Below are 23,500 nucleotides of genomic sequence, written 5' to 3'. Positions count from 1 at the left end.
AATTTCCAGTGCTAACACTGTTGTGCTAGTAAGCACAGGAAATTTGAGCATGATACAGGAATCACCTTAGAAACAAAACCTAAATTTCATCAAGGCTGCTGGTCTGCTGTAATACCAGTAACAACTTTGTAATTCTTAATCTTAGAAGAATGGTGTTCAAGGGTTATGCTTTCACTTTCTGCTTGAGTTTGCAGGTAATTTGATAAGAATAGGCAAAAGGAAAAGATTGCATCTCTGAATGTGATTGATCTGTAGTGCTGAAGCTTTGTTAGTCATTATAGCAAAGCATTAATATAACTGGTTAAGACTGATTCAGCTGTACATGTCTAAAGTTTATTATGTAACAGGTTAGAAGGAGTTGTTAGTGGGATAGCCTTAAACATAAATGCAACTTCTAGGTGCATTGAAAGTGCATAATTCTATATCGGTATGATTTTTTTTATACCTGTTCATGTAATAGCTGTTACAGATTTTAATTGATGAAACAGTTTGATAGGAAATTATTCATTGTTCAAAGTGCTGACAGTGTCATAAAAACTTACTTTAAATAAAATATATTTCAAAGACATTATTTACAGTTATGCTATCTTCTTCCAGTTGATAGTTTTAAGTAGTTAAAGTAATAGGGTACCTGTTTCCTTGTTTTTAATAGATATTAAAATCTGTGTAAGAAATGGATGGGGCAAAAAGATTTCATGTCATGCTAAGATAAAAAAAAAAGTTCATGTTTTCCCTTAATATCTTTATTGTGGAATAACTGTTGCAACATTAGTAATCTAGTAGTTCATATGACTAACACCATTCAGTATGACTAATGCACTGAAATCTGAAAACCAAGAAGTCTGGAATGACCAAAAGGAGGTGCAGCCTATGACCATACTGGAAGAATTCAGAAATATAGGAACTTTTGAAAATCTTAGTTTGATATATTTATGACTGTGGATTTCTATTTTTGAAAAAGATTGATCTCTCTATGAAACTGATGATGATGTTTGCTGATGCCCTGAATCCTTGAAAGGATAATGAACAATTTCAGTAAAGATACCGATCACAGTGTGAAGATGTGAAACTATTAACAAACTTCAATTAGACTTTGCTGATTCAGACTTTTTGGGTTTTGTTTTTTAGCTTGAAGATGCTGGTTCAAGCAATTTAGATAACCTCCTAAGTAGATATATTTCGGGCAGCCACCTACCCCCGCAACCTACAAGTACCATGAATCCCTCCCCAGGACCTTCAGCGCTATCTCCAGGGTCATCAGGTAAATGGGGAAGAGTATGATGGGTATCGCTAATCTTCAAGTTGAAGATAATACCTACTGATTCCTGCCATAAGAATAATGATATTTTGTTAGTTTAAAAAATATTTTTTTTTCGAAAATAAGTTCTTGCAGGAATTTATATTTTACCTTCCTTCAGAAATATCTTCATAGTAACAAACTGCCTGCACATGAATGCAGTATTTCAGATATGTGTATAGATTGATACGTCTGTGCTATGATACTGTTTGACTTATGTTACCAGAATCCATTTTCTTTTTTGTGCATCAGAGAATGTGGTTCAGTTACTGCCCAAATAATGACTGTCTAGACCATTCTGAGGTTCAGGAAGTAAGTTTGCTGAATATCAGTGAATAGCTTAATTAGTCACAGAAATATCTATACCCAAAGATCATTTGAACAAGGTCGTTCTAAGTACAGCCAATTTGGAATAGACTTTTCATTATGCATCTGAACAAATTAAATCACCAATATACCTGATATTCAGTTATATAAATATTCAAATGTCTATTTCCATTAGTAAGAAGCTGATTTCAGCCATTTGGTATGCATGTTTCCCTTGGTCTTCTCTCTGCAATATTCTGTGAGTGAATGCTTGTAGCAATGAAACTTAGTTTGTTTCCCAAAACTTGCCTGCAAAACATATCCACATTATTGGTGGAGATCAGTGGATAAAATTTGAGGACTTATGGGTGGAAGGCTACGGCACTATTTGGATTAAGTGCAATAATTATTGGGACTTGTTAAACAATAGCTTGTCATCTGTTTTTATTTAATGTAGCGTGCTAGATCTTTGTTCTGATCAAATGACTGAGAGGGCAGCTGATTTGTGTGAACTATTAGGATATTCCAGCAGCAGCACTTTTGGTGTTACTCAATACTAGTCATATTTATTTTATTGTGCTTTTAACAGTTTGTACCAAGTCAACTTCTACACTTCTTTTCAGGTTTATCCAACTCTCACACTCCTGTGAGGCCACCTAGTACCTCCAGCACAGGTAGCAGAGGAAGGTGAGTATGTTACAGTCAATACTGTCAGGCTGAAAAATCAAAGATGGAAAATTCAAAAATAAATTGGCAGCAGCTCAATAGAGCTTTGTTGTAACTGTGACCAAGTAATTGAAGAAGCCTTACATGTAGGAGATTTTTTTTTAATATGACTCCCCACTGTCTTGTGGAATTAAGCTGTCTTCTAAATGTTTGGACATGCTTTACCTTTGCAATGTTTAACTTTTTTATTCTAATGAGCTTTCGTGTTATTTATGTGCTGGTATCTTTCTAGCTGTGGCTCCTCAGGCAGAACTGCTGAGAAAACTAGCATGAACTTCAAGTCTGATCAAGTGAAAGTCAAGCAGGAGCCAGGGACAGAGGAAGAGATGTGCAGTTTCTCAGGAACAGTAAAACAGGAAAAAACAGAGGATGGCAGAAGGAGTGCTTGCATGGTAAAGTTAGTTTGTGAAACAGTATGTTATGGTGTTCCTACTAGCATGTATGAGAATTTGGAAATCATAAAGCAGTTCTACTTTTAAGCCTCATATTCTATTAACAACTCTGAAGATTGAAAGGTATTTTGGTCCCTGGTAGTGTGTCTGAACTTTTAAGTGTGGGTCAGCTTCAGTGGTGAGCTTTATTTTTGTAGCACTACTAAGGCTGCTAATTATTTAGGGTTTTGTGACATAGGTACCAATAAGCTGGAAACAGGACTTGGACAATTGCTTGCTAGCTTATGTCAAACAAATGAGCATTAAATGATGTCTCTCTTGTTAATTTGGACAGGATTTGAACCAATAACATAGATGCAAAAGGCACCCGGTCCTTGTAAATTTTACATACTGTCATGCATAATTGAGTGTTGAAAGTAGTCCAGTAGAAAAAAGTTAGAACTTAATCTCAGTTTGGCCCATGTTTAGGACATGATCATATTCTTTTACTATGCTCTGCTAGACACAGGATAGTGCCATGTAAATTTTATCTTTAACTGTTCAAATAAAATACCCCCAACAGTGTGGTTTGTTGCTGTTTTTAATCCCTAGCTAATGAAACCTGTAAATAATCCATTGTTAGCAGGAATTATTGAACGCTCATATCTATGTAATTACACTCAGAAATCTTCCAGTCAGTCAGGATTTCTCATGCCAGAGCAGGCCTGTCATTGGCACTTTCACAGTTCTTTAAAATATTTATGCAAGTGAATATTTCAGTGCTTCTCAGCTCTGTTTGATTTAATGGGATTGTTTACTGGGAGCAGGGTGAAAAACTTAAGGATTTTTCCTAGTGACAGTGGAGGTATGTATTGATATTTTATTGGTGTGCTGGGATTAAAAGTTTGTTCATCATGCTACATATTAGAAATGAGTCTGTCCTTCAAAGGACAGACTTGTGAAAAAGTATTTTTCTATATTGTATGCAACTCCACTGTTCAGAATGATTTGCCAGTTATTTTGGGAAATGCCTATAGTGCCAGTAAGCAGTGGATGGCTTTTGACTTCCAGCGTGCGAAGAAAGATGCCCTTGTAAAACTGATCCCTTCTCAGATTTTCATATGCTACTTTCATTTCAGCTTAGCAGTCCTGAGAGCAGCTTGACACCGCCACTATCCACTAACTTGCATCTGGAAAGTGAACTGGAAGCCTTAGGAAGCCTTGAAAATCATGTAAAAACCGAACCAGCAGAATTAAGTGAAAGTTGCAAGCAGTCTGGACATAGTCTTGTAAATGGAAAATCCCCAGTGCGAAGTCTAATGCATCGATCAGCTAGAGTTGGAGGAGAAGGCAATAACAAAGAGGATGATCCAAATGAAGACTGGTGCGCTGTATGCCAAAATGGAGGGGATCTATTATGTTGTGAAAAGTGCCCAAAAGTGTTTCACCTGACCTGTCACGTACCAACACTTCTCAGCTTTCCAAGGTACCAGAAACCATGCAGTGTAATAGTTTCCTTAGAACAGCTCTGTGGTCTCATTCACGTGGTAGGTTTCAACACAATACTAAAATTGGTGCTTCATTCTCAAGACTGGATAGTTCTGCCTTGACTTTTGTCAATAAAAAAGCTGACGTTTTAAAGGTCTGCCTGGATTGTTTTTTGCGTAACTGGTTAAAATTTATTTGATAAACAAATGAGCTCTCAAAGTGTGTTTCTGTTATGTAACGTTCATTATAAAGTCACAGTGAGAAAGATGTTTCAAAGTATTTAAGCATATTTGGGAGAGGAGTATGAGGGGAGGAAAAAATGACCTTGACTGGCAGAGTTATCTTGAGCCTTATTGGTTACTCTTTGTCATTATAAATCTAAATCTTTGATATTGTACAATGTAAACTGGTGAGAACTAATGAAAAAATCTTTGTATTCATCACTGATGTGGCTTCATCCCTGGATTCCTGGAGTAATTGTGTTTCTTTCTTTCTAGTGGGGAGTGGATATGTACATTCTGCAGAGATCTAAGCAAACCAGAGGTAGAATATGATTGTGACAATTCACAACACAGTAAGAAGGGGAAAACAGCACAAGGCCTCAGTCCTGTGGACCAAAGGGTATGTCTCAAAACTGTAGGAATCAGTTTCTTAAGAAAAAAGCACTTTCTGTAATTAGCTGTCCTCCACTCTTTCTTGAAGATACTTTTTCTGTGGCTGCAGCAAATTGAATATGACTGTGACTTCAGCAAAAATAAGAAATGAGTAATAAGATTTCCTTCTATGACCGCATAACCAGGTCTTGGTGACTGTGTGAGTGCTCCATTATTAACTGTAATCATCTACTGGTTAAAACTCACATGTAAACATATATTCTGTATTTAAATGAATACTTTAATATGCATTAATCTCTTCAGTGTTCTTATTTAGAAGTTCTTTGCATTTAACATTGATACAGCCTTCATAAATGTAGCTGTGTAAGTTTGTTGTGCTAAGTTCATGCTGTGAGAGGTGCTAGAAATATTAAGGTGCATTCCTGTGGAAGGTGTAATGACCTCGACTGTCAGAATTATTTTTAGCTTTATCATTCAGACCGTGAACAAAGTGTCGGAGCGTTATCAAATCAGATTTCTCCAAGGGAATTCCAAGCAAATGAAAGAAAAATATTTGAACAGGAAATTCATAGAAACACTTTGGATTTAATTTCAAATTGTTTAATTTTGTCTCGGGGTGGGGGGGGGGGAGTCCTTAACTCAGTCTTTTCCTGTAACTGCCTGTTACACTTGGACAAAGATGGTTATAGTTTCTCTTTTTTTAGTTTGATGGTTTATTAATGGGCTTCTGAATGTTTGATTTTAGCCCTAGGTTTTTGTTTTGGAAGAAAAAAGCAAAAAGGGAGTATATTTCTGCTATCTGAACAGAGAGGCCTTTTTTTTTTTGTTTTTCCCATCAATAACACCCTCCTAAGAACTTGAACGTTTTATAAATAAACTTGTGGAGATTGTACATTAAATTTTCTGGTAGTAAGCTACCAATATTTAAAGTAGTGAAATATGTATTTCTGGGGTGAGAATAACTAAGGATATTAACTTGAAGCTGTTTATTTCTTTGTAAGAAATGTGAACGTCTCCTGCTTTACCTGTATTGTCATGAGCTGAGCATTGAATTTCAAGAGCCAGTCCCAGCCTCGGTGAGTCTCCTTCTGCAAAATAGTTTGTGATTTATTTTTTATCTAAAAGGCTGGAGTTGTGAGGGACTTTGTTTTGGGAGGGAGCTAACTACTTTTACTTGAAGCATCTTCTGTTTGGCCAGTGGTGGTCATTCGGTATTTCATGATACTTCGAAGTATCTGATTCTGGAGCTTCTTTGTGCAAAGACTATACTCCCAGTCTTAAACCCACTTGTTTAAAAATACTTCAAATTAGCAGTTGTTGAATTGGAAGAGGATGACTCAGGATACTCATGAAATTCAGAGTGTTACTACAAGAGGCTTTAGGAGAACTTTCTTTGTCAATCTTTTAAGTGAAAGCAAGAAAGAAACTGCTTTGACTGTTCTATTTTCAGCTGTAAGAAAAGTAACTATAATGAAAAGCTTTGCTGTGCTATGATAGACAATGAAGGTGGGAAAGAAATTCTTAAACAGTTTGAGGAAAATAAATTGTTCCCGCTTACTGAACATGCATACAGTGCATGATGAGATTAGCTGATGGCTATTTTGATAAGAAATGAAGAAATTCAGCTGCTTCTGTGAACTATGTAGTCATTGTAGTGATAAATCATTGTTTGTTCTTTACAGATACCAAACTATTATAAAATTATAAAGAAACCAATGGATTTATCTACAGTGAAAAAGAAACTGCAGAAGAAACATTCTCAACATTACCAAACTCCTGAGGATTTTGTGGCAGATGTCCGGCTGATCTTCAAGAACTGTGAAAGGTTTAATGAAGTATGTTAACTTCCAACCAATCTGTATACTTTTTTTTTTTTTTTTTTTTTCTGAGATTAAGGTTTATTTCAACCTGATTCTGCAATTTCTCCATGTAGAGGGTCTGCTTCAAATCTTAAACTTCTGTATTATGGAGCAGATGCTGAGACAGACACTTAAAAAAAGTACAACATAATTACAGAACTAGCTCTCCGTTTTAGCTAGATGGAGAGATCAGGCTTTAATAGGGAGACTGTTAACGTTTAGTCATGTTGGGAAACCACTGACTAAGCAATAGGTGGATTCATTGGTTTTGATACGTGACTGAGGAGCAGGATGGCCGCCTTGTTGATGTACATCGAATAGATTGTGGCAGTGCTTAGGAAGTGTGGTGAGAAAGATAGTTTTAAGGACTGCTTGACTATCTCAACTTACACAGGTAACTGTGCTTATACTGATGAAATATGGCAGATTCCCACTGAGGAAGCTCTCTATTGAGGACATGTGCCTTTCTGAAGGATATCCTGCTGTTTCTAGTACCTACTGCAGGCAGAATCCAAAAAAGCTTTTTGTTCATTATTCCCAGTATTAAGCTTGCTGCTTTAGCTCATGGATAGTTGGGCTCTCACAAAAACTAGTGTTCAACAGGTAGCTTGTATATGGAGTCATATTTTTGATGAATGTGGGAAGCTGCCCTGTTTTTCAATGAACTCATCTGATACTGAAATATTTTACCTTACTAATCTGTGAAATGTGACTCAGGGAGATATGCTACCTGAGTGTTGTTATTAGGTGAAGCAACAGGAAAAATGCTCTGAATATCAGAAAAATATGACATTGTGCTGAAACAGAGTAGTCTTTGAGGTAAGCTGGGTGTCCTCATTTCTGAGATTCCTTAAAGCAAGATCATAAAAAGCCTTGGAGAAGGCATTGCATGGAGTGGCTTTCTTGTGACCTCAGAAATGCATACAGTAGCCAGCATTTCTCTGTAAAATGCAACTGGAGTTCTGCAATGTTTGGGCAACATTTCTGGCTCTTGGAAGAGGTAAATTTGTAGGAAGCACACAAACCAACATTTAAAATCTCTACTGCCTCACAAGTATGCTGGTAAAAATCAAGGTTAAATACATTTTAGAATGTGATGCTGTACACTGTGATTGCAAGCATTTGGGACTTTGACACCACCGACTCCCTTATGTCTCTGTATTAGGTGGAGGTTAATGAGCACTGTGGAAAAAGTTGCAGTTATGTGACCTTCTCAATCAAGGGAATTAATGAAGCATTTACTGTAGAAGAAAACATGCTGCAGCTCTTAGGGACAAGAGTAAAACAAAGGAGCAAGGACTGATGGATGTGTTTAAAAAGGTGTTTTAGACTTGTGTCACTGTTTGAAGGGCTGGCTGATGGCAAAAGATGAGGCAATCTGACCACTCATAGCAGAGTCAGGTCTAGCGCCTCTGAGCTATATGCTCTTAAAAAGTAGAAATCGAAGTGGGGTAAACACCCCAAGAGAGTAGTCTGGTCTTATGTAGAAAAGACTTAAGGAGCTCTTCTCTGTTGAAATTCAAATGAGACTTTTCCACAATAATGTCTGGTCAACTAAACTTTAAAATGAATAAAGCGATCATGAGTAGAGTGCAATTTTAAAATGATGGGGAGCAACTTCTTTGTACAAAAGTTGTGTGTCATGTCAAAAGTTCATTTACCCTGTGTCACCCTCTTAATAAGACTGTTTTAAACCCTGCTTCCACTGAGTTTGAGAACTAAAGAGGTGTAGTCCATAACAAATTGTTTTCTTGTTATGGCTGACTTTAGTCATCCAATCCTATGCAATCTCGTAACTTTAGAAAGAATTATAATTTCATTTTTTTGACTCTGGTATCCTTTTTAGATGATGAAAGTTGTTCAAGTTTATGCAGAAACACAAGAGATTAATTTGAAGGTAAGCGTTTCAGACCATGCACACTTGGTGAAGGGATGTGCATTTCCAACAGGTGAATATTCCTGTCTTCTTTTGTTTGCAGGCTGATTCAGAAGTAGCACAGGCAGGGAAGGCAGTTGCATTATACTTTGAAGATAAACTTACAGAGATCTACCCAGACAGGACCTTCCAGCCTTTGCCTGAATTTGAGCAGGAAGAGGATGATGGTGAAATAACTGAGGACTCCGATGAAGATTTTATACAACCACGTAGAAAACGTCTAAAATCAGATGAGAGACCAGTGCATATAAAGTAATCTAATGATATGGACCTAAATTTATTGTAAAAACTGTTATTTAAGTGTTCCTGGAATATTATCATGCCTACAGTGGCCATCTTGAAGAAGCTGATAGCTTTTTAAACAGTATTAGATTACAAAAAACACTTGTGCAGAAAAGCATTCTCATCAAAAGGGGAAAAAAATGTATTGTACTTTTTTTTTCTTGATTATTTGATGTTTCCTTTTTTTTTCCTGATGGGGAGGGAGGCTCACTCATCCTGGTCTCACAGATAGAGGTGTATGGTGTGGAAGAGAAGCAGATTTGAGAAGAGATGCTCCTTGTACAGATAAGACTGTCATACTGCTTAGTAAAATGTTCTGCAGGACTGGACCAATACAGTTACTGTATCTTGCTTTCATGCTGGACTGCAGTGTAAACTGTAAAAAAAAAAAAAAAAAAGTTCCGAAAATCCCCTCTTTTTGTGTCAATTTAAGTGTGTGTTGGGTCATTGGTTTTATCATCTCATTTAAGTAATATTGTGAGTAACTGATCTTCTGTGTTGATCCAAGTATCTAAATTTGACTTTCTTTACAACATTTTATGTATAGCAAAAAAAAATCATTAAACTGTTCTGAATTGGCAAGTGCAGGAGTGTGAGTTCTTGACAGATGCAGGACTAAACTGGTTGCAACTGTTGCTTTTTAGTAGGGCTAAGTATATTTATTAAGAATCCTGTACACAGAACATTTTAATGGAGTTCATGACAGAATTCTTAGCATTGTATCATCTGTCCCTGATCCCCCTAATGAGGCAGAATGTTATCTCCAGTATTCATTATCTAATTTTCTGTATTTAAAATATAGACTGAAGAGGTAATACCGGGTTGTTTGGGTTTGTTTTTTTTTTCCAGTCTTCCTAAATATCAGTTTCTAATAGACCACTTGGCAAACAATAACGTATTGACTACCAAATGTGTAAAATTTCCTGTATTCACTTTGTCTTATTTGTAAATAATGAACTGAGATTTCTTGCAGATCAGCAACATTTGCTGAACTGTTTTTAAGCTAATATGTATTCTTATTAATTGTTCCTATCAAGAAAAGATTTGTAATATATGCTGTCTATTTCTAACATTGCATTCATATTGAGGTTCTATCTTATTTTTATTAGAGTACTACTCAGAACTTTCTTCAGAAGCAGCTCATGAGTGAAATGTCTAGAAAGATTAGAATAAACCTGTTAGAATTAGGTTACTTGCCCATCCATAAAATGAAGCACTTGCACAGACCAGGATTTGGAGTTGAGTGGTTTCTGGTCAAATACTGAAAATAGAACAATTTTCCTGTTCCTCTAAACCCTGCAGCAGGCATCTCTGCAGTGCCTTCCCATTGCACACTGCCTTTGTTGCAGCATTTCTGGTCAGAAAGGAGGTTATGGCAAAGTAAGTGTGCTTTGAACAGTTGTTTTTTCCTTTACTGAACTGAACTCAATACTAGAACCAAGAAATGTAATTTCTAACTTTCATATTGTTTGTGCTAAAGTAAGATGAAGAAATCTTGTAATCAGATGAGGTCAAGTTGACAGACTGTAAATTTGCCATAAAATTTTGTGTGAATACAGCAGTTCTGTGGTAAATCACTGGGGGTTTAATATATTCAGCATGAGCAATTCCTGTGGCTGTTCATTGTTATGTCCTTTACCATAATGGTAAAGATAAATATTTTTAGCACAATGTATCAAATTGAGAAATGCTCTGAGAAATTTTTATGCAAATCATGATTTGATTTCTTTTTATATAGAACAAAGTATATATACATTGTGACTATACCTCTCACAATAAACAAGGGGACTGAAGGTATTCATAACTTCAAGCTCTCTCCTTTAGATTACACAGATGTGACACTTGACTCAAACTGATTTTTTTGTTGTTGTTCAGATGTTAACAGAGTGTCTGTTTAAGTTTAGTTTTTACCAGTTTGTGAAAGGAAAAGTCATCCTACTTAAACATACATATATTAAATTGACACATAGCAAAAACTTTGCCAGTAGAAAAGGATGAAATGTGTGAATAGGACACTAATAGTAACAAGGGATCATTTAATGGCTCTGTGTATTGCCTATTTATGCATTTCTAGTTTCTCAGCTTCATTTTGCAAAGGAATATTATTAAAATTACAATAAAAATAAGATTCTGTGAATTCTCTTCAACTGGGATTACTATTTTTATGGCACTTAAGCACTCTAGGTTCTGTAGCTGCAGGCCTCCACTTTTTAACTGCTCACTTTGTGAGGCTCCAGTCGTTGCTTAAAGTATTGCAGGTACCTCCTGCCTGAACGGGAGCTCAGGACAAGCGTGGTGGCATCCCAGATCAGGTCCCGCAGTAGGGGAGCCGCGGTTCGGGGGAGCGCGTGCTTCCAAGCTGCTGCGAGCACTGTAGTGTCTCTTTTCCTCCCAGACCCTGGGTACCAGACAAGATTTGTCTGACTTTGTAGTCTTGCCAGTTAGCCTGTATTCCACTAGTTCACCTGCAAACCACAAGTAATGCTAAGCTTTGATTTTGATTATAGTTCAAGCTTTACTCTTGCACATAACCCAGTGAACTTCCAAAATTGATCCCTCCATTCAGCTCGTCAGGGTTCAGTAGTGTTATTTATGTGGAGTTTTGAGCTGCGTGCAAGAAATCTTAAGTGTTTCTTTTATATAAAAGAAGTGAAAGAACATTCTCATTTTTGTTCTCCATTTTGGAACTCCAAATACAGTAATTCAATGATTATTTGGAACTAGCTAGGGCCCGTTCATAAAGATTCAGAAGGATAGATAAGCTCTGTTAATACATTTCCCAATCCTTAGTCTGTAAACATTCATCACAGAACTGGTCAGGGTTTGCTCAACCAAAACAGCTTTTGGGGGCCACGTTGTATGTAGCTTGGTTGAGAGAAACGCGTGGGTTATGTATTAACAGGCTGCTGTGTTAGTCTAGCTCTTCTCTGTGCCAGGTGATGTGTGTGCAGGTGATGGTGTGTGTTACCTGGAGTTAGAACATGGCTTATGTTAAGAATGAAACTTCGGCAGATAAAAGACGTGGTGGGTGCAGGCTGCATGCCACCTGCTCTGCCTGCACAACTGCAGTCTTCTAACTCAGCAGCAAGAAGATAGTCTGGCACTTGATATAACTATATGCTCTAATTTAAGACACTTTTGTAAAAAGATCATTCGTGTTGCAATTTTTGTTGTAAATGACCCTGAAGTTTAAGTTAATCCAAAGAAGTAAAAGGCAACTTGCTTTGAAATAGGAGTGAAAAGTGTACAGTGTGCTACTTGTGGACTTCTCAATTACCTCAGCAGGTATCCTGCCATGTAATTACTAGTGATTAGTGCTAATTTAACCAGCTAAATAGGTTCAGGTCTTGTGTTCAACTGTGCCCTGGAATTAAGTGGCCTACAGTATAATATGGCTGAGTTATTATCCAAAAAAAAGGGTGTTCCCCAAACTTTTGAAGGTAGAAATGCTCTATTAAGTGTAGATAAGTTGTTTTTTTGTGAGATGTCACCATTGCTGTTACTTGTGACATTTGACTGTGTCAGCATACTCAACACTGGATCAGTGAAATGTTTTATAAACATTTCTGCAAGCCACTAGAACAGAAGTCTTTAAAATTAGCTCAAATTCACCATTCTGTTGTATAACCAAGTTTATTGGCTGACCTTCTGTAAGATTAGGTAATGGCAACAGTGTTTTGAAGCCGTGTGTATGATGTACTGGAAGTAGGCTTTTTCTTGTTTTTCTTACTCTCTTCCTTGGAAAAAGCAATAAAACTGCTTTGTCTGTTGCCTATTAGCATGACAGGAATCCTTTCCTTTGGATGGTGACTTTATAGGAAAGTTTGTATGCATATCACCAAGTCTAACTTTTAAAAATAGAGTGTGCAGGAGTTATTGACAATATAGTGTGGCATTTTATTTTAAAAATTGGGGAAAGTTACATATTTTTTTAAAAAGTAGGTGTTTGAGTAAATAACGGAAGTACTTTTTTAAAAAAAAATTTATATGCCACAGTTTACATAGACATATTTCAGACTGAACATGTACATTGTATCTTCAGATATGGTGATTTCTTTTTATTTTCTCAAAATGCATGTACAGTAACTCTTCCATCTAGTTCCTGTGTTCGCCTTTGGGGATTCTACTTTATATGCTTTCTAATGTATCTAAATTGAATTAGTTTTCAAAAATTGTAGTTAATTTGGGTATCTTTATTATAAACGAACTATTAAATGTATGAAATGCAGTTTTGGCCTTTTCTATTGAGTGATCTTACAGCTCAAGGCTGCTTTCTTTAGAATTCATGGAATTTGTACAAGGAAAGGTACTAAAATAATTTTCTAAGTTCGACTCATTGCAGCATTCACTCTAGAGCGTGAGCTACATTTCAAAAAATGAAAGAATGCGTGTCTGCTAATGGCCTGCAAATGGGGGTATTTCTTGGGTTCCGAACACCACGAAATATGTATATAAGCCTATGAAGATTTGTGCAGTTGAAAGCCTGTTTTACATGTAAGCATACTCATGGAAGGGTTAAATTCATGGCATTCTTTGATTATTTCTTGCTTCCAGTAATTAAACTGGTACTTTTTTGCACATAGTAAACTCTGCTCATCTTTTAATATGATTCTTCAAAAAAGTGCGGTTTCTGTGGTATTGTATTATCTGAATAATTATATTTAACTTTTTTTTTTTTAACAAGGTTACAGTTTCTAATTGTTCTGTTCCTGTGTTTTTGCTGGTGTGTAATTAAAAAAAAAAGTTTTTTCTTTCCATGGTTATTTAATACATTAGCTGCCTGTAAATATTTCTTGTTAAATGCTCTGGAATGTGGTGTAGAAGTTGTACTAGATCAGTTTAAAACATTGTTTGAAAACCATTTTGTTTTGGTTATTTCTATTAAATTAGAAAAATGAAGAATCTTTCAATTTGAGTTTCTTTTTTGCAAATGTGGGTTAGGTCATAAGGTACTAACACACCACTGGCGACAGAGTTTCCTAATACTTGGAAGAAGGAAATATGGCTAAACACCTTGGTGAAATTTTAACTGCAGCAATTAAAATGTGACCACCTGAGGCTGCATGATCTGTGCCAATGAGCAGTTTAAAGAGAAAATACTGAATTCTAAACTCGGTCCAGAGTTTGGATTTGAGATATTGGGGTTTCATCACTCTGCACTTTCTGGTCCATAAAATGATTTGTCGCCTATATTTACGCCTAGTACTTGGCATACATATGGTAGGTTAGGGGTTGTAAGGTTTCTGTAGGCTTTTTTTTTTTTTTTCCCCTGCCGCTCATCAAGAAGCTGCTGTTGTCCTGGAGTTTGGTGCAGCTTGCTGGGAGGTGCAGTTCTGAGGATTGCAGCTCACCAAGGAAAATCCCAGTTGCAGTGTTTAGTTAATGGGGCCTGGATGATTTCCGAAGGCTTGGCAGACCTGACGGCGGAGGTCTGCAAGGGGCTGCCCTGGGGCTCCGCTTCCCACGCCTAGTGCAGCGAGTCCCAGGAAGGTGAGAAAGGCGTTGAGTGGACCCTCCGTAGCCTTTGCACCCCTAGTTAAATACACTTCTCTGCCCTGCTCAGCTCTATGTGCTATTAGCGTATTTTTTCTTTTGGAACTGAGTCCATAGTGAATACACAGCTAGGGACAGCGTGTTTCTTTGCTTAGTAAGTGAATTTCTGGGGGACCAGAGCAATGCAGTAACGTATGTGTGTCCCTGCACTTGGGTATAAATGTGGCTCAGAATACAGGGGAGCATGAACAACAACTACAGCAGTTTGGTTGGTTGGCCAGTCCACATTGCAGGAATCGAAACCCCCCTGCTGAGCAGCTTTGCCTGGTGCTGTGATCGGGGGAGGACAAGGGAAGGGTTTTAGGGTTGTAAGGGAAGAGGAGGCTGCTCCCGCATGGTCGGCAGTTCTTGTACACGGTTCAGAAATGGCCCATGCTTGCACACATGCAATGCTGTGGTTGTGTTCGTTTGCCATTTAATCAGTTTGGTGTTTATGTCTTAAACTCTCCTCCTTACTGATCAAATCCCTTTTTCTTGTGCTGGTGTTGCTACTGGTGCAGTCGTGTGCCTTACCATATCAGAGCCAAAGGTGGAGTTCAGCTGAGGCGTTTTTGTAGGGTATGACTGAGTTCAACTACAGCTGTAGGGTTTGAAGCAGGAATTAGTGTGCTTCAGGCTGTAACTCCCTGAGAAGTTGTGTTTTCTCTTGCTGTTCATTTCTCCTGTTTTCTCATACTCTTCATTTCAAATACTTGTTGTGGTTTAGTATCACAGAAACACCATGATGAAAAAGCTGCCTTTTAGGAAAAGGTAGTATTAACTTTATACTAAAGTACATGTTTGTTCTAGCTAAAATTTAGACTACCCTGCTTACCACATCAGAAAAGGTTGCAATCCGGTTGCCAAAATTTGAGGGTCTTTACCTCCTCTTTCCACCTGAAATTCTACCAGCAGGTAGAAACCCTGTCGCCACTGGCGAGTGCAAGTGCATCCCTGCGATGAGCACAGTTGCATTTTGTGGCAATTTCTTTAAATTCTGGCAGCCTCAATGGCTCTTGCCCCGGGAGTGGATGCATGGGAAGTTTCTAGTCCTGAAAGGCGTCAGGATACACAGTGCTGCTGGCTCTGCTCCTCCGCTGTGAGCCCCTCCTCCCTGGGTTGCCAAGCCAGGTGGGGTGGCTGTGGGGTTACGGCCCCCGGTGCCTCCACGGCAGAGCAGGAGGGATGAGGTCCAGCCACGCTGTGATGGGGCAGCACTTGATAGCGACGGTCCAAACACACCCGCGTCGCCTGCTACAGCTCGTGTGCATCTTTCCCGAGTGTTGGTGCCTCTTCCTCAAACATTATTTTTCTGTTTTTCTAAGCTTCTGTGTCCAGTCTAAAGGACACAGTTTAATGTTTTGGTGACCGTGGCTGGCCGCCTTCTGGGAGCGGGGCAGATTCCAGGTGCTGCAGGTGAAGGCCCAGTGGAGCCTCGGGAGAGATGGCGACTGTCAGCGGAGTGAAGCAAACCTGCAAATTTAGACTTGTTTGGTAAATGTATGGTAAGCCTCCATAGGGCTGGGGGTTTTAGGACCTCTCTTCTGGGATGTTTCTTTTCTTTTCCCATGTCTGCTTGCTGCAAGCCACGTGTCACGAAGCTGCCAGCTAAGGTAGCCCACGGCTCTGCACCAGAGAGCCTGTGCCAGCTTTATCAGGGCAACACAACAGGCCTGGCTGGGCACTGCCTCCTCCCTGAGCTCGTACAGGCATGCTGGCCTTTCGGGCTGTAATTCGGGCTGCTAATTACTGCTGAAAGCAGTATGGGCTATGCTGCGTGAAGAAGAGGTGGCTGCAGCAGCTCCTGGCTGGCAGACAAGGGTCTCCCGGGATCGGCCCTGCAGGCAGATATGCTCCTTGAGGTAGGCTGAGATGAGATAAACGCACAGCTCAAGCATTGTGCTCGGGCTGGAGCCCAGCCCTGCTGGGGCCCAGCTGCCCACCCGCTTCTCACTCCTTCCCCGCGGTGCCAGGCGGGCAGCCGGGCCGGGGCGGCAGCCGCAGGGACGCGGCTATGGGTGGAGGAGGGTGATGCCGGGCGCCGTGCTAGGGAGCAGCCCGGTGGGTCGCTCCTGCCGGCAGGTGCTTGAGTGGGACATGGTCCCTGGTGAGGAGGCCCAGCACGGGTGTTAACTTCTCTGTTTCAGGTATCTTCTCTATTTTCTCGGCATTGGACTCATCACGAGCTTTTTTGTGTGCATAGCACCTTGGAGGAAGACGCAATGAGTCTGTAAAGCTTTTATCAAGCTGTTATTGATGCTTTGGATTAAGGGTTTCCATGAATAATGGATCGGAGAGACACAAGTTGGTTGTTTCTGCTGAGCCCATTAGCAGATACTGTCAACTTCTTCATGTGTTTATTTTTGTCAAATGAGTATTGCAAAGAGTCTCTGCAGTTGATCTGTGCTCGAGGGCCGATTCCAGCGCTGCTGTTTTGTCTAACTCACAGCTGCAGCAAGCGATGCGTTTGGCAGAGCGGAGCGGCCTGGCCCAGCCCGTGGGCCCCTGCGCTGTGGCATCCATCTGTCTCTCCTTCGCCTCCCGCTGGAAGCGGTGCTACGGCTGCTCTGCCAGGGGCCCCAAAAGACCTTACTGCCGGCTTCATGGCAGTTCCCCATGTCTGCCCACGGCTCTCCACCACTGTAGGAATGGGGAGAGAGTCTGGATTATTATTATTTTTTCATAGATCATTTTGCTTTTATTACACATTGGCATAATTGCAGCTCTGCTGCAGTGTCCCTCCACACCACCGTGTCCGGCCTGCAGCAGTCCCTGCACCGTCTGGTAGCCGTACGGGGCCGTCTGCCAGGGCGGTCGGTCGGCGTCTCTGCCGGGGCGGTCGGTCGGTGTCTCTGCCCCGGGCGGTCGGTTGGTGTCTCTGTCCCGGGTGGTCGGTCAGCATCTCTGCCCCAGGTGGTCAGTCGGAGTCTCTGCTGGGGCGGTTGGTGTCTCTGAGGACAGTTAAGGGGTTGTTGTGCAGAAGGACAAGCTAGAATCTGGGAATGGGAAAGACCCTGGCAAATTCAGCACACAGCTGTCTTGGGTTGCCTTGGCAGATTACAGATCCTCCACATGCTCAATAATTCATAATAATAATAATAATTCATAACAGCAATTCGTGCTCAGTAGGAAAGGCAAAGTGCACGTGTTCGGAGCCCTGCAGCGATGGTGCTGGGGAGCAGGGAACGTTCGGTGAATAACAAACCTCTCGTGGCCTGATGCTCCTCCTGTCTGAGAGCAGAGACTGCGACCTGCAGGTTACCCATCACTCTGCAGAGCCTGTGAGTTACCAGCTCGCGCTTTTACACTCTCTTAGGTGTCACCAGATGGTGCTCGAACACAGCCTTGTGCGTGCTGGGCTCCACGCGGGAGCAGGCGGTTTCGTCCTGGGAAGAGGCTCGGTCGGCTGCGGGCGTCGGGGCAGTTTGCTGGGAGCGGGGCATGGCCGCGTGAGCATGCCCCACGCTCCTGGCAGGAAGGTGCGAGTAGGCTGGGTGTAGGTTTCGGGTGGGTAGGAAGGCAAGGCGGGCACATGTGGTGGGGCTGCCCTAGGCCTGCGTCCGAGACATGGGGGATATGCAGCTGTGGGAAGTAGATGTCACAGGAACCACTGGCTTGGGAAAGTCCCATCTGCTGCACAGCTGATAGACAAGGCTGGTTATGTTTCTCTACAAAGGTCCCTGGGAACAGAAATGATTCCCAGTGTATCTGTCAGCTGGAATTAACCCTTCTGTCTACTGTGACCTTTGGAAGGAGCTTATTGAGTAGTGATTGGTGGGCTTTTGCTTGCTTTTTGCTAGCAGGAGAGTTGCAAAGGCCCCTTTGAGCTCCCCAGGAGGTCCTTGCAGAGGAAGCTCTGATAGATCTGGGATAGGGATCTGCCTGTATCTAGGCAGGCCAGGCAGCAGGATCCGTCCCTGGGGGTCAGGAGAGCCAAGGTCTCTCAGGGCTCGGTGGCCAAAGACCTGGTTTGGGCTACATTCAGAGCAGACACCGCAGAGCAAGGCGGTTAAGGAGCTGTTGGCCCCTGCAGGGAAACGCGTGACTCCGGGCATTGCAACTGCCCCCCTCTCGTGGATGGGCATCAGGCCCCTCGGCTGGAGTGACGCCCCGTGGGTGTCGGATGTGCCCATCCGGAAAGCTTTATCGGCAAGGAGACAGCCTGTGTTGTCTCTGAAGCGCTGAGTGGGACACCCTGGTGCAAAGGGCAAAGCAGATATTGCAGTCCTGGGACATTATCTAGAGGCTGATCAAGCAGGCTAATCAAAGAGATCTCAGGCTTCTTTTTACATGTTAATTTTCTCTTGTAATGAAAGCAGTGCAGTATTCTCTGAGGCACAACTGTGCACCATTGTTTTTGCTTTCTCTATTACAGGAATACTGCTATCTTTATTCCTTGTATTCCATCGGGAGGGGTAAAAATAACTAGAATATGGCAAATATTTCATAAACACAGTGTGGGGTGGAGAATAGCTTACAACTACTTATTTTCTGCTACAGATATCAGTTTAGCTTGTATTCTCCTGAAGGCTGAGATTAAATACAGGCGCCCCGGGGGATTGGGAAGCAGCTGCCATTCCAGTGGAGACTCTCTGGCTGTTCTCCTGCCTTGTACCTGGAACAAGCAGTGCCTATGACATGGATGCAAAGTTAAAAGGAGCGAAGAAGTCTGTTCTTATATTCTGAAGGAATAATTCTCGAGCGCACGTGTGCTCGCAGCAGGGTCTCCTCTTGCAACCCAGTGAGCTTGGGCTCCTCTGCAACATAAGTGAAGGTGAATAATTAGCCCAAGGTGACTTTAAATTTAAAAGGAAAAAGTTCTTGGTATTATCTTTGAAATAAAATTAGCTTCTCTCTTTCCAAATAATTAAATTTTGTTATTGATCTCTGTGTTACAAGCTCTCAACTGGGTATTAACCTTTTCCTGAGGGTTTTTTTCCTCTTTCGCCTGTTGAAATCTCTTTAAGGTAAACCCAGATCTGGATGCAATACGTGGTGGAGGTGCTCCAGGCTTTCCGTTCCTGGTGCAAGTCCTGGCAGCACGGGCAGGAGCTGTTCCCGTGGAGGCAGCGGCAGTGTCCTGGGCACAGTGGCATATGTGAACCTGGTTGCTTCTTGGGGCTGTTTGGGTGCTCTTCTCTAGAGAGCGTTGGCTCCTAGTGCAGGGCAGTCTGGTGCTGTGTGTGCATGGCTCGCACCTACGATGGTGGTGATGGCATTGGGATTCACCCTTGTGTGTGGCGAACTTCCAGCAGTGCCTCCCAGCTCACCAGCACACCGCAAACAGTTTGCAGCAGGTGGTTCTGCAGCACCGACCGGGAAGTGGTGGTTTCTGATTAGGAGTGTCTCTGTGTGACTAATCGCAGGACACTGCTGTCTTAACTAAAGATGTCAATCACATTGTCATGGCAGCAGAAGTTTTTGGAGGGAGAAGCACTTCATAAGCAAGCTGCGCGCGCCAAGCAGTGTCTGTGCTGGGCAAAGCGCCGCGGCAGCTGCTGGGTGGGCGGCAGGGGTCTGGGGCACCCGGCCCGCACTCAGCCCTGTGCCGCCGGTGGGTTGCAACCATGCACGCGCCCACGTGGCCCTGGAGGACTGCTGGGGGCCGCTGCCTTGGCGCAGCCTGACGAGCCTGTGCGGCTCCTGGGACTCGCGTGGCGTGCCAGCCCAAAGCGCTCCAGCTGGTGATTAACAGACACAATAAACGCAAGGGCACGAAGCCAAACCTGCTTGGAGACGTGGGGCTGAGGGACCCGGGCAGCTTATCCCTGGCTCTCCAGCACACTCATCGTATTTGCACGAGCCTCTCTCTCCAGGAGCTGCAACAAGTCATTCTGCTGAATATAACTTTAATTGCCTGTTATGTGATCTGCTTCTTTTCTCATGCCTGTCAAAGGCGTTCTCTGTTCAGAAGTGTAGCTCTGTCATCTGGCGTGACCTGTCTGCTAAACTGCAACAGGAATCAAAAAATGCTGCAGAAAACTAAAAAGCTTCTAACTGCAAAATGCAATGGCATTCTCGATCTCTATTGCCATCTGCAGCCTAGTGTGCTAGCACTGGTGTGAACAAATCAATAAAACTTGCTGCTTTTCTTATGTTGCCCTTGGCAGTTTAGTGTATGCAGTACTCACCAGAGCAGGCTAGCTTTTCTGGGCTGGTGATGTGCTGTTCTTGGCCAGAACATTTTGGCAGTCACTTCTTTGCCAAAATGCTCTGGGACTGGGATTCGAATCGCTGCACCTGGAGAACTGAGAGAGGGAGGCAGCCACGAAGGGGTTAAGAAGAATTATCTGGGCTGCAGCTTTAAAAATGTAGTATGGAGGGTATCAAACTGGATTTGGTAGGAGGTTCTCTGTCTGGTACACGCCTTGGCAGTAAAGAGATATCTGATCTCAGAGCAATAAGACGATCGCAGCACCGGCAGGGTTGCACAGAGCTGTGGTTTCTGGGGACCGAGCTGCAAGTTGGCAGAGGGTCTGCAGCGTTGGAGCCCTGCCCGGCACTGGCTGCCCCTTACAGTGCTGCCAAGCCAAGGGTGGGACTGGCATAATTCTGTTATGGTGATTAAAAGTGAACAAATGCTTTTTTTCTAGTTGGACTTTCCTGGTCAGCGGAGAGGGGGTGGCAGAGGATGCGGAGTGGGAGATGAGCGGCACCAAGGATGACAGCCGCTGTCAGAGGGCAGTGCGCATCGTCACCGAGCTGTGCCGCAAGAAGAGCCTGCCTAGCCTGGACCTGGACTCCTGCCGGGAATTCCTCCTGCTGCCCTCGGACCAGAGCCTGAGCATCTCGGAGCCAGGTAGTGTAGCCTGCTCCTGGGTTCACGAGCAGTGCTCGCGACTGCAGAGTGCCACACGGGTGTGAGGACTCGTGCAAGGGGAGGGAAATGCATGGGCACGAGGACTCGTGCAAGGGGAGGGAAATGTTTGCTGTCTCCAGCGCTGGAGCCAAGGGTGACGGTCCCAGCACGTGTCCGTGTCATTATGCGCATTTGCTTGATCCACAGCTGAGCGAGGGTGCTTGGGTGAAAATGCTTCCCAGTCTGTTGCTGTGGTGCCCTGCAGCCTGGGGTGGTTAGCAGCCATGGGCACAGCAGCAAGTAGAAGTGGGGTGATGCTGCAGGGAGGTGCTGGTGAAGAGATGGCTGATAACTCAAAGTTTCTGTGAAAGTTCCCTGTTTTAGTAAAACCAGACTCCTGTCCTATATAAAACAGCAACAAAAAGCCCATTTAAGAAGCTAAGATGTCAGGAATTGATTGTTGTTACCCCAGTTAAGAAAAGGTAGGACTTGCGCGGATGTTTGTTAGCCAATGAAGGATCGTAATGTCCTTTGATGCGTTTGTTTTGCTCTCCCCAAGCCCTGTGTGAAGTTCTGAGCTGCACGGGGGCCCGTCAGCTCCTGCCCGAGGCTCATCGTGTCGCCATGCTTCGGTTCCTCCCATTCCTGCCTGCCAGTGTTTTGATTTTCAGGACACAGCTGGCCCCAGGGTGCCCCTGGCAGCTTCGTGGCTTGCTGGATTTCTGTCGTCTTTGCTTCCAGCAGTGCTTCCGCCACTCTCTTGTCATTTTCTCCAGCCTAATGCCTTAGTGTCACATCCTACTCTGCCTGTAGGCTACTCATCATCTTAAAATCTCTTTGCCTTATACCTGCTTCTTCTGGAGGCCTCTTATCGCTGGTGCTGTCCTGGCCTGTTGCACCCAGTACAGCTGTTTTCTGCATTGCAAATAATTTACTGCATTGTTTCATAAGTTTTTACCTTGGTACCAAAACTGATGCTTTCATAACTGCGTGCAGCAGGAATACCTGTACTGCTCCTTCTGCCCACCACCTATGGCAGATAGGTGCCTGGCATGTGTTAATGCAGTCTGTTACGGACCTCGTCAACCCACTTGCAGATCACAGTCACATCGTACCCTTTGATAGCTGCAGACCTCTTGTCCGCTCTGTCAGCCCCCGTCCCAGCGCCCTGGGCCGGTCCTGCTGGGCGCCTTAGCAGCTACAGCTGCTGTCTCTGCTCTGCAGGCCTGGGTCTGTTCTTATGTCTCGACAGCCCCAAGGACACTGCCTGGCCCCAGCTAGTAGTAGTAGTTCTCAAATGCCTAGATGCAGAACTGCTCCAGCAAGGAAAACAAAACTATTGTCATTAACTGTTAACTAATGCTTCAATGATGGTGACGAGCCACCTTTCCCATTAGTGTCTGGGTGTGCGTCTCATGATCTGCACTTGCACTCTGCCTGTTTCACACTGAGGACCTATGTTAAGCAAATCTGCTGTCAGCCACCTGGAGTCCTGTATGCAGGTCTGCTCGCTCCTTCTGTGTAAAGATGTGCAAATAAAAGGCGAGGTGGTGCAGAGATGGGTAGTGACAGGGCTTTGAGGCAGAGTTGCCATATCAGTGCAAACAGCAGAGTTGAAGGAAGGGCAATGCAGAAGGAGCACTGGATCCTGCTGAAGCTTTTCTTGGTGGTGGAGTTCACAGCCTGAATAACCTGGATGCGGGTTCACTTTCTTCACTACAATAACGAATGGTAGCGGGTCACGGAGAGAGATGCCAGCCTGAGCAGACAGAAGTGTGTTTCTGCAGGATGTTCAGCTGCTACATGGAGCTCACGGCTGCAAAAGGACTTTGAGGCAAAAATCCCAAGAAGGTGGAGGATGGATTACATCTCATGTGGGTAATGAGTACCTAGAGCCACATCAGAGATGTTAGAAGCTTACAAAAGATCCCAGAATTCATGTCTGCAGTATAAATTGCTACTTGGGAAAGCCAGGTGTCCATAGCAAGCAGCCGTCCTGCAACAGGGTTTCCTACCCCTTCCTCTGAACTGCATGGTGTTGGCCCTGATGAAGAGGGCCAAGACGGATCCGCCATAGCTTGTTCTTGTAGCTATATTCCTCTAGGTGATAGACTGCAGATGTTAATGTCTTGAGTGTATTTAAACAAAAAAAAAAGCCAGCACTGTGGTGATAAGGAGATAGCTGCTGATGGGCTGCTTGCTGTCGCTGGCATAAAATTGACCCTCTGTCATTTTCATGTGGCTTCAGTCACATCTCTGTTACCTCCTGGCTAAACCTATCAGGTAATGG

At 42.8% G+C, this 23,500-nt stretch overlaps 2 protein-coding genes across 2 annotated transcripts in view; both read left to right on the top strand.

Moving 5' to 3' along the window:
• TRIM33 (tripartite motif containing 33) overlaps positions 1–13,781 on the top strand; it is a 43,859-nt gene extending 30,078 nt beyond the window's left edge. Inside the window, exons 12-20 of the mRNA XM_067310822.1 lie at positions 1,129–1,261; positions 2,227–2,290; positions 2,562–2,721; positions 3,840–4,186; positions 4,686–4,809; positions 5,804–5,878; positions 6,485–6,637; positions 8,508–8,558; positions 8,641–13,781. Of these exons, the coding sequence (XP_067166923.1) occupies positions 1,129–1,261; positions 2,227–2,290; positions 2,562–2,721; positions 3,840–4,186; positions 4,686–4,809; positions 5,804–5,878; positions 6,485–6,637; positions 8,508–8,558; positions 8,641–8,853 (1,320 nt within the window). The 3' untranslated portion in view covers positions 8,854–13,781. The remainder of the gene's footprint in view (positions 1–1,128; positions 1,262–2,226; positions 2,291–2,561; positions 2,722–3,839; positions 4,187–4,685; positions 4,810–5,803; positions 5,879–6,484; positions 6,638–8,507; positions 8,559–8,640) is intronic.
• A 7,235-nt stretch (positions 13,782–21,016) lies between these two features.
• SYT6 (synaptotagmin 6) overlaps positions 21,017–23,500 on the top strand; it is a 30,834-nt gene continuing 28,350 nt past the window's right edge. The window contains exon 1 of the mRNA XM_013943614.2: positions 21,017–21,210. Coding sequence (XP_013799068.1) covers positions 21,057–21,210 — 154 coding nt within the window. The 5' untranslated portion in view covers positions 21,017–21,056. The remainder of the gene's footprint in view (positions 21,211–23,500) is intronic.

This window comes from Apteryx mantelli, chromosome 25, assembly GCF_036417845.1.
Source record: "Apteryx mantelli isolate bAptMan1 chromosome 25, bAptMan1.hap1, whole genome shotgun sequence".
Classification (NCBI taxonomy): domain Eukaryota; kingdom Metazoa; phylum Chordata; class Aves; order Apterygiformes; family Apterygidae; genus Apteryx; species Apteryx mantelli.
Note: the sequence above shows the minus strand (reverse complement) of the source record. Positions and strands in the feature narration are given on the sequence as shown.